The 10,707-nt window shown below is 43.8% G+C and overlaps 1 protein-coding gene across 1 annotated transcript; it reads right to left on the bottom strand.

The window, feature by feature from the left end:
- Positions 1 to 12: 12 nt before the first annotated feature.
- LOC121923728 (protein polyglycylase TTLL10-like) lies at positions 13 to 5,430 on the bottom strand. The gene is made up of 4 exons (XM_042454440.1): positions 5,302 to 5,430; positions 3,504 to 3,597; positions 2,293 to 3,075; positions 13 to 471 (listed from the first exon to the last, which is right to left on the bottom strand). The coding sequence occupies exons 1-3, from the start codon at positions 5,350 to 5,352 to the stop codon at positions 2,423 to 2,425; spliced, it is 798 nt and encodes a 265-aa protein (XP_042310374.1). The 5' UTR covers positions 5,353 to 5,430; the 3' UTR covers positions 13 to 471; positions 2,293 to 2,422.
- Positions 5,431 to 10,707: the final 5,277 nt, after the last annotated feature.

Raw genomic sequence — 10,707 nt, forward strand, 5'->3', positions numbered from 1 at the left:
CTTCCTCCCAAAGATGCCATGATGCGTCTGAGGTTTGCTTTCGTCACGAGAGGAAAAGCACCACTGGCCCTTAAGAAGAAGCACTTTGCAGACAGAGCTAGTCTTTAGTCTTCCTTTTGCATGGCTCTTTGATTGAAACAATAAGTGTTCCACTCTGCTGCACCCCCCTTTCTTTCCTTTCTGTGCTGCTACGCAAATACAGAATGCCTTTTCCTATGGAAATGTACGCCTGTGGCCTAGGATGAGTTCACCAGCATGGCGCTTTCTCTTTCTTTGAACGGGTCTCGCCGCTTTCTCAATGTGACTCACTTCCACTGTGATTTCCCCACTAAATTTAAGGCTGGTCTGTCTGTTGGGTGGAAGAGAGGCTTTGTTGTGCAGTGCAACATTGGGAAACTCTTCCTTTTTAAACCGAGAAGCTATTTCAGGCGAAATACATCACTTCTTCCAAACACATACAGAGACAGAGCACTGTTTTGAATAAACCAATACCAAAACAAAACAAAACAAATTGGAAAAGTTACTTTTTTGAACTGCGGGTTTGTATGTACATTGCACACAGCTGCAGTGAAATGGCTCCCTATGGCTAACCATCCTGAGCATTGTATGGCTGGCATCCTCTTCGATGGTTATCTTAACAGTGATTCCCACTTCAGCTCCCAGGATCCAAGACTATTGGCCAAGATGGCAGAGTCCAAAACACCTGAAAGGCCAGAGTTTGGAAATCAATGAGTTAGAAGGTTGCAAAATGGAGTTAACAATCCCATAACTGCTGGGCATTCAGATTTATAGTTATGGACGGCTGGATGTGAGCCCCCCAAAACCTGCTTTTGCAGCACCATGGTTTCTGAGGTGTTGCAGATTAGGATGCTGGGGAAAACACATCTGGAATACCTACTCTTTCGGAGGGCGCACTGAGACAAGTAGTTGTGGCAGGACCCTAAGGCCTTTCTCCAGCTGCCTGTTGATGATGCACCCCACAACTAGGAGAGTGTTGCACATGTCATTTGTAGTACCTCAACTTCCAGGGCTTTGGAAACCCTTCAGGTAGGGGGCTGCCAGGTGGCAAAGGTAGGTTTTTGAGGGGCAGCATTGTCAGATCTCAGAGGATAGCAATGGCAACCTTCCTCTGAAGAACCCTGGCAAGAAAACCCTATGATAGGGTTGCCATAAATCAGAAATGACTTGAAGGCACAGAACAACAACAAAGTTTCAGATGTAACTATGGCTCCATACAGACAGGCCAAAATAAAGCTGCTTCGGGTCATTTTGTGGGTATACTGTTTAAATGATGCATGCGTTCTAAGAGTCCGGAAGCTGCGCCAAAGCTGGAGCAGGGCTTTCGTGCGACTTCTGGCCTCTTGGGACGCATGCATCATTTAAACAGCATACCTCCAAAGTGACCCAAAGCAGCTTTAGTTTGGCCTGTCTGTATAGGCCCTATGAAGATAGCACTCCATCATCACAGTTATGTTGATGACACAGGATCTCCATTTGTGTCTCCTGCAGTATCAGAGACAATATGGTTCATTATGCTGGAGTTGTTGGGGAACGTGACCTGAAATAAATGCTCAGAAGAGCATACGTTTGGGCTGAAAGTCTACATTGGCATTTGTGTAGCCAACATCTCAGCATATGGAGTTATGCATTGCTTCTGATAGCCAACCCTTGTGCTGTGTGGCGACATTGCACAACGGAAAGCCTGCCCAATATTCTACAATGGACAAAAGTGTCCAGAAGGAAACTTAGCCGTGCATAAAACAACAACCGGATTCTAACCATTTTGTACTAAACGGAATCTCCATGGACATGTATGTATCTGTCTAAAGACTGGAGCAAGGAAACCAGAACTGGAACTAAGCTACGATGGAAAGTGGAGGCTTGTGGGGAGAAATCATCCTTAGATAGACTTTGGAAGAAGCTTTGGATGATCTCTAGATGGTTCAATGTGTTTCTGCTTACTTATGCAAGGCTTACCTGATCTGCTTGTTCATGCGAACATATTGTAAGTTTGGGGTAAAATTTTTGCTGAATGGTTCTTTTGTTTGTTTGTGTTAAGTGGTGTTGTGGAGGAACCTAGCCCTATTCTTTCCATGTTACTTCTGTCTTGGATACCAATGTTTCTGTTCAAGAACTAATGCCCAGGAACACATTAGGGTCATGAATTGAGACATACTATATATTACTTCTTGGAATATATATACACATACACACCCATATATATATATATATATACACACACACACACACACACACACACTCATACACACACACACATACATATAGGTATACCTCAAATGGGATTGCAAAGTTGAAGCATAGGAGCTGAGCAAATCTGTATCTCAGTTACCGGTGAATCCACATTTGGCACCACTCACCATGCTTTCTTTTTTTAAAAGAGATCAAAAAGAATATTTTGCTCTTAACAAAATAATAATTCAATCCAAGGGATGGGAAGAAAAACACCGAAACACCTCATATATAAGGGGCTATGTTTTTCTTGTTGTCCTTTAGAGGAAAAAGAACAAGGGCTTTTCAAATACACAAGTGATCTTGGTTTAAGAGCCACGGTGGGAGGTCTTTTTGTCTTCGGCGAGTGCATCGTCGCAGCTACGGCTTGGGGCTGCGGCGATGGCTTTGGGGCTGTTCGTCGGAGGCTTGGCGTGGGCCATGAGCTGGCGGAAGGGCTTGGGGAACTCCTGGAAGAGGGGAAGGTTGGGTGGGAGGTTGGACTGCAGGGCGCGAGGAAGAGCCCTTCAGGAGGGCCAGCTGTCTCCCCCTTGGTTTCTCCTTTAGGCACCTTCTCCAAAGCTTTGGGCGGCTGCTTCTCTGTCAAGTGGCTACCGCTGCAGCTGCTGGTGGTGTTGGTGGAATTACTGGCGCTGGTACTGGTGCTGATCTCAGGTTGGGGCCGATGGTTCTGGAAAGAATGAAGGGATGTCCTTCTCTTGGACGCCCGCGAGAGTCTGATGTCTGAGGCCGTCCCACTGTAGAGCAGCACAAAGTGGCCCTGGCTCTCCAGCGGAAGGATGCTCTGCCTCTTTTGGATCTTGGTGAAGATCTCAATCACTAGGTCTAGAAAACATGTCCATGATCAGGGCAACACCAGACATAACCATGAGAAGGCACACACACAAACGCACACTGAGCTAAAACACACTGACAGCTAAGTTAACCCACTGACCACATACACACACACACACATAGGAGCTTAAATAAGGAAGACCACATTTACTGATGGATCGATTCAGTAAAGGGAACTGAATGGTTGACATGAGTTTGCAAGATCAGAGTATAGCAGTTAATGACCCTTGGAGGCCTCTCCTTCATAGGGTCACCATGCGCTGGACCTGCCCTGATGGCAAATAATGCCTGCCAAATATTCCCTCTTCTAATCAGCTTTGCGGAGCCCCATCTGCCCAACAATTTCATTCATGCAGATGTTTGCAGATTCTTAGGTCCCAAATCCAACTAAAACTCTCATCAACTCTTTCTATACTTACCCAAGGTCTCATTCACCACTGTGGGAATGATGCCCTTCAAAGCATTACAGTTGGTGTGCAACGCAGGATTGGAATTCATCTCCAGTAGCCATACCTAATTCAAAAATAAAAACCGGGGTAGCAGGGAACCCATTAATTTCTCTAGCTTTGTCCAGAGGCTCAGAGTGGAGTAGTAAAGGTAGCATCCTAGGGGCAGGAAAGAGCGGTCCAAAGCTGCTTCTTCCGAGAGCGGGTTGAGCCCCCTGTGACTGCTCCCAAGGTGGCCCACATGCACACACCCTGACTATACAAGATGGACTCAAGCTCCGCTGCTGGGTAATTTGTTTTTATTTTCCTCCATCATCCATGTGCACCATCACAGAAACATACCGCCGGCAACTTCCTGCTGCCCAGATGCCATCTCATTGGGACCAGTAAAGGACATCAGAGCACTGGTGTGCCTAGTAAAACACTGGCAATTGCACAATCATGCCCCCACTACATGCCCCCTCTTGAACTGTCTGGTTTGTATACGTTGTACTTACAGCCATTTGAGATGTCACACCTTCCCTTTTTTCATTGTCACCCTGACAGCTGGCTCCATCCTTTTTAAATGTGCACCTGCACCGGTGCATTTATATGCGAGTTTTAATGTTAGGGATCTGATGGAGAGCTCCTTTGGGACTAGTCTCACTTCAAACAACTACTAAGGAAGATCAAGGAAGAAAGTGCAAAGGCAGGCTTATTGTTGAATATAAAGAAAACAAAAATAATGGCCACAGAAAATTTACACAGGTTCAACCTAGACAATGAGGAAACAGAAATAGTAAAAGAATTTTCATACCTGGGATCAAATATTGATCAGAGTAGGGACTGCAGTCAAGAAATCATAAAATGACTAAGAATGGGGAGAGCAGCTATGAGAGAACTAGAAAATATCCTAAACTATAAAGACATACAACTGAGCATGAAAGTTAGAATCATACAAACCAATGTATTCCCTATTACTATGTATGGATGTGAGAGCTGGACAGGTAAGAAAGCAGATAGGAAGAGAATTAATTCATTTGAGATGTGGTGCTGGAGAAGAGTTCTGGTTACCATGGACAGCTAAGAGGTCAAACAAATAGCTCATAGAGCAGATCAAACCAGAAATCTCTCTGGAAGCCAAGATGACTAGACTGAGGCTGTCATACTTTGACCACATCATGAGGAAGCACAACTCAATGGGGAAAAAAAGATAATGCTAGGAAAGATAGAGGGAAGGAAAAAGAAAGGAAGGCCACATGCTAAATGGATGGACTCTATTAAGGAGGTCATAGATATGAATTTGCAGGGCCTGAGCAGAGCAGCGGAGCATAGGGAGTCTTGGAGATGTCTCATCTACAGGGTCAGCATGGGTCAAGATCGACTTGAGGGTGGATAACAACAGCAACAACACATCAGGGTGTTTATATGCAGGGTGAAGGTAGCAATAGCATTTTTATACTGCTTACCAATGTACTAAGTGGTTTACAAAGTGTAAGCTAATTGCCCCAACAAGCTGGGCACTAATTTTAGCAACCTACAGATTATTATTAGTTGGATGCCAGGCTGAGTCTACCTGGAGCCCCTGGCTGGTATTGAACATTGTGGTTTGTGAGTGAGTGGCTGCAGTATAGGTATTTAAAATTGTGCGCCTTCCTGGCTAGAGCGGTTTATTTCAGCTTCTTTTATTTTATTTATTTACTTACCTATTTGTTTAATTTCTGTGCCACCTTTCTCCCAGAAAGGGACCCAAGGTGGCTCAAAAATAAAAAGTCAGTCCAGCTTTTCCTACCTTAGAGCAGCCATAGCACAGTTTCCCAGTTGCTTCGGGGGCACGTGTCATCTAAATGCAATGCCCCGAAAATGGCTTGAAACCTCTTCTTTTGGCCCATCTGTTTGAGGCCAGTAACATTTTAAAAACCATATCAATCAAACCTGAGAAAAACAGGACATTCATCAAAGGGGTATTTTATTAATTTATTTTATGGCGGTTAGAGTGGCTGAAGAATCTGCTTGTATTGCCTCTTCTAATATGAAACTCAGCACAGAATCACTCATCTTTGTATGTTATTTTGTCAACTACTGTACCTGATGAGCATTGTGAAGAAACATTGAACTTCTGCCGGTTTATGTTTTAAATGTTTGTATTCTGTAAAACATTTCTAAGTGGAGTTATAGTGTAACTGATTAGGCCAGAAACCTACCTCTAATACTGCAAGTTGGATGGGAGAATGAAGTGCTTTGTTTTGGTTGCTATGAAAAGGAGTTCTCAGATTAATGCTTTCCAAATGAACCTGTTTTTGTTTGGACTGGTTGGAGGGAGGGACGGAGTGAGTAAACAGAATTTGTAGCTAGAAAGTCCATCAACAGTGTTGGCATCTGATTCTCATGTCAAGTGGGCTGCTGAATCCACTTTGGGTTTTACTCTGAAATTTAAAGGACCCATCGATGTTAAGTAGGCTGTTGAATCCACTTTGGGTTTTAATCTGAAATTTTAAAAACCCATACATGTCAAGTGGGCTGGTGAATCCATTTTGGGCTTTAATCTGAAATGTCAAGGACCCATCCATGTCAAGTGAGCTGATGAATCTACTTTGGGGTTAGAATTCAACACCTTGGATAGCTCCATTACCATTTAGCTCAGGTTAAAAGCCAGAACTGATCCACTCCATCGACAGGGAAGCCAGCGGCTACCAGTGTCGGTCAAGTACAGGATTAGTCAGAAAGTCTAGTCAAGAGGTTTTGATTACCACTACAAAGCTAGGAGAGGAAAGCTAGGAAAGTTACTAATAAAAATAATTTGTTTCTCCAACATTACAGTGTTTGAAAGTAGTTCCTTGTTGCTGTGTGTTTACAAAGTAATTAATTACACTGCTCATTACACTGATGGTTACTTTTTCATTATTTTTTCTTACGTTAATAAAAATAAAACCTTTAGGCTTGGTAAGGGAATGGAATAAAACTCGAAAAAACATGCCAAAATATCTCACAAATACCCTTTAAAGGTATTTGTGGTAACTTTAAAGGTAACTTCCTAGCATTACAGGTGTAATACTAGGAAGCATGCTAGGAAGCATTGCACTAGTAAAATAATTTTGTTCCCTCTTGTCACATTTTTTAAAAATTTAATTTAACTACTCCTTTGTTACCAGCCTAAGTTACTTGTTACATGGCTTGCAGTTCATTACTTCTTTTCAAGCTCTGGAAGATGGAAGGTGGCTGAAAAGAGAGTGTTGAGTCAGAAGTGGGGAAGGAAAAAGGCCTCTGAGATCTGAATACCGAAGCTAATAGGTGAAGAAAACAGGAGACTGTAAATTGTGTGGGATGGTGATGCTACAGTTGAGAGAGTTCAGGTAGACCAGGAGTTTTTAGATCTACAGCAACCGGTCCTTGAAACTGAATGATCACAGTAGCAGGAAGAGCCAGCCTTCATAGAGCAGGAAAAGCTGGAGGCAGAAGGCTGCTGTCAATACGCCCTCTAATCTCCCAGACTCAGAGGGGATGCTGCATAGACAATAATCATGATGGGATCTGCCAACTTGGATGTTCATCAGGATGGTGAGGAAATGAGAAGGAACACCTGAGCCCAGTGCTTGATGCCAATTTCTTCAGGCAAACAGGGTTTATAGAAGAGCTAACTCCCACAGCTGATCCCACGATCAAGAGATTTCATGCGTGTCGTTATTCCAGGCCCAGAGTTCAACAGTTTCTTGTTTTGTACTTAATTTTCTGAAAATGTGTCCTACAGACTCCGCAGTAGAAACATAACCTACCACAGCAGTGATCATCACTCAACTGGTGAACTGCCACTCCCAGCATTCCTCATCAATGGCTATGCTAGTTAAGGCTGCTAGGAATTGGAGACCAACAACATCTGGTGTGAATCGCAGTTCTCATCTCAGTCCTAACAGCAATGGCTCACAGACTCTGAGCAAGTACAAGCATTCTGGTGTGGCTTTCTCACATAAACCTGTAATGTCCGCTTGCAAGAGTCTATTATGTTCTGTATCAATATACAGTAACTGTTTCACTGTCACCTCATTGTATTTCTAGTGGTTGACCAGTCCTCCTCCCCTCGTTATACAAATATTTGTGTTCTTTCTAATACATATTATACGACTTCAGTTGCAGGTCCTGCCTGCTGTAGTTAACTGTTAATCACCAACTCAGGATATTATCTTCCAGCTTGCTAGGAACTGTTTTCAAAATCCCTATGATCCATGTTTCTTGATTTAAGTGACGGACAATGACAACAGGTTCTGAATAGGACAGGACTTTCATTTTAGATCCTTCATCTGCTGTTATTGATTTTGTGTGCACTTTGTGCCTGTTTTGCAAATAATGACATGCCCAAGTGTAATGGATGTGAGATGCTTGCCTGTTTTTTTTTTAAATTCAGCTGCATCCTAAAACTTAAAATAAGCCAATATTAAGATAGTTAAGGTTGCAGTTGGTAGATTACCATTGATGTTTCACTAGTTGAATCACTGAAGTCACATCTAAGATTTTATACCCAGATTTTGTTTTTTTAAAGTGACTTTGTTGTATGTGTGTTTACTGAAAATCTTGATATGGAAAACACCTTGTGCTTGAAATTAGTTGTGAAACTACTCAGCTCTAACTGGGTGTAACAGAAACACCCAGTTTATGTGTACATACTGACACGAAAGACATTACAGTAATTGCTTTTACGAAACAAAAGCTTTTCTTGTTATACACCTCAGGGTGTTTTAGGAAAACGCTGGCAAAGAGAGTGACTGGGAAATAGTACAAAGGCTACAGCTCCCTTACCCTTTTTTGTTTTTGCTTTAAGAGATTAATACAGTGGGCCCTTGGTTTCCATTGGGATTTGGTTCCATGACCCCTGTAGATAACAAAATGCATGGATGCTCAAGTCCCATTACACACAATAGCATAGTAAATTGGCATCCCTTACATAAAATGGCAAAATCAAGGTTTGCTTTTTGGAACTGATATGTTTAAAATTTATTGATTGATTGATTTGATTTATATTCTGCCTTTCTCCCCCGAGGAGACCCAAGGTGGCTCGCAAATAATATTCTAAAAACATATTACAATAAAATAGTTAAAATATAATCTAAAAACAATATAAAATTACAAACATTAAAACCACACTCAACACCATGATACCCACCCTATATAACAAATAGACAAGCCATCCCATCTTTATACATTAAAAACCTGATTGAATAAGGCCATTTTTGCTTGCCGAGAAAAGGCAAGCAAGGAGGGGGCCAGCCTTGCTTCTTGTGGAAGGTTATTCCAGAGGGCAGGAGCAGCCATTGAGAAGGCTCTTCCTCATGTCCTCACCAGACGAGCCTGTGATGGTGGAGGGACTGAGAGAAAGCCTTCTCCTAAAGATCTTAGGGCTCTAGCTGGTTCATGTGGGGAGATACGGTCTCTTAAATAATCTGGACCTAAGCTGTGTAGGGCTTTAAAAGTCATAACCAGCACGTTGAATTGTGCCTGGAAATGGACTGGTAGCTAGTGAAGCTGTTTTAACAAGGGAGTTATGCGGTCCCTGTAACTGGCCTCATTCAGCATTCTGGCTGTGGCGTTTTACACATGCTGAAGTTGCCAAATAGTTTCCAAAGGCAGTCCTACGTAGAGTGCATTGCGTTGTGGGACTCCACAGGCCAGCGGCCAAGGAATCAAAGAGGAGCCTCCCAACACCATCTTCTGAGTTTGTCCCTCTAAGAAAAACTGGAACCACTGCATATCAGTGCCCCCAAGTCCCATCCCACAAAGGCGGCCCAGAGGGATACCATGGTCGATGGTATTGAAAGCCACTGACAGATCCCTCAGGACCAACAGGGGCACACTCCCCCTGTCCATCTCCCTGCATAGGTCATCCATTAAAGCGACCAAAGCTGTCTCTGTCCTTTAGCCAGGTCTGAAGCCAGATTGAAACTGATCTAGATAATCCATTTCATCCAGAAACCTCTGGAGCTGGGAAGCCACCACTTGCCCAAGAATGGAATATTAGGGACTGGCCGATAGTTATCCAGGATGGCGGGATCCAGGGAGGTCTTTTTCAGTAGTGGCCTCACCACCACTATTTTCAGGCTGTGGATGGCTGAATCTGGATAAGAAGTCTGTGGACACAGACAGCCAACCGAATCCCTATCCCTAATTCTGGAAATCACCCTTGATTTTAGCAATGTGCAATTTGCACTGGATGGCCTTGGGCAAGTCACACTCTCTCAGCCTCAAAGGATGGCAATGGCAACCCGCCTCTGAAGAAACCCCTATGATAAGTCCGTTTTAGGTCCCCATCAGTCAAAAATGACTTGCAGGCACACAACAACAGCAACCACATAAAAGACATCATACATAAATTTATTGTGGGATTGGGCCATTACCAAAACATAGAGCCATAATGCTTATAAAACATATGCTTATATACTTCATTGTGGTTTATGAGCATTTCTCGACTTTCTTGCGCTCTGAGTTTCAAACTGAGGTCCAAAACGCACTGAAGAAATAATCCACTTTGAGAACGCTTCAACTGCCTTGGCTGAATGCTAGGGAATTCTGGGAAGTATAGTTCTTTGAGACATTTAGCCTTCTTTGTCAGAGAGAGCTCTGGTGCCACAATAAACTACAATCCCCAGGATTCCCTAGCACTGAGACAGGGTAGTTAAAACTGGTCTCAAACTGGATTATTTCTTCAGTGTGTTTTGGACCTAAGATTTCCAGATCCTCCAGAAGCAAAGGAGAAAAACAACACTCTTCAGCCCCCTCAGACAATAGCGCAATAACAGCGCTTCTATTTTCCCTCCTCCCCCCTCCCTGTTGCGAGGCAGAACAGAACCCCATGGCAACGGAGGAGCCACGGGATACGCTGTTCGTGTAAACAAGATGGGCGGGGCCAAACGGAAAGCCGGGGCCGTCTTTGACTGAAAAGGGGCGGAGCTTGTATGTAAACGAAGCCTCTCTTTCGCGGCCGGGAAAGAGGGAGTCGCCCCCCTCCTGGGTGGGCGGGGCTACATATGCAAATAAAACCGGGCACGAGCTTGGAGCCAAACGCAAAGCTGGGGCGGTATTTGAAAAGCTGACTGAAAGGGGGCGGAGCTTGGGATAAAAACGAGTACTGTACGATTGAATCGCTCCCCCTCCCGAGTGGGCGGGGCTAGATATGCCGACTAGGGTGCGTGTTAGTTTGGAAACCCGGTGT

Source organism: Sceloporus undulatus, chromosome 2 (assembly GCF_019175285.1).
Source record: "Sceloporus undulatus isolate JIND9_A2432 ecotype Alabama chromosome 2, SceUnd_v1.1, whole genome shotgun sequence".
In the NCBI taxonomy this organism is placed as follows: domain Eukaryota; kingdom Metazoa; phylum Chordata; class Lepidosauria; order Squamata; family Phrynosomatidae; genus Sceloporus; species Sceloporus undulatus.

Excerpts from the sequence above, each read along its gene's own strand:
- LOC121923728 (XM_042454440.1), bottom strand. The coding sequence starts at position 5,352 with ATGACACGTGCCCCCGAAGCAACTGGGAAACTGTGCTATGGCTGCTCT. Across the intron at positions 3,598-5,301 it reads TGTGCTATGGCTGCTCTAAG|GTATGGCTACTGGAGATGAA; the intron begins GTAGGAAAAGCT and ends TTTTTGAATTAG. Across the intron at positions 3,076-3,503 it reads AGTGGTGAATGAGACCTTGG|ACCTAGTGATTGAGATCTTC; the intron begins GTAAGTATAGAA and ends CATGTTTTCTAG.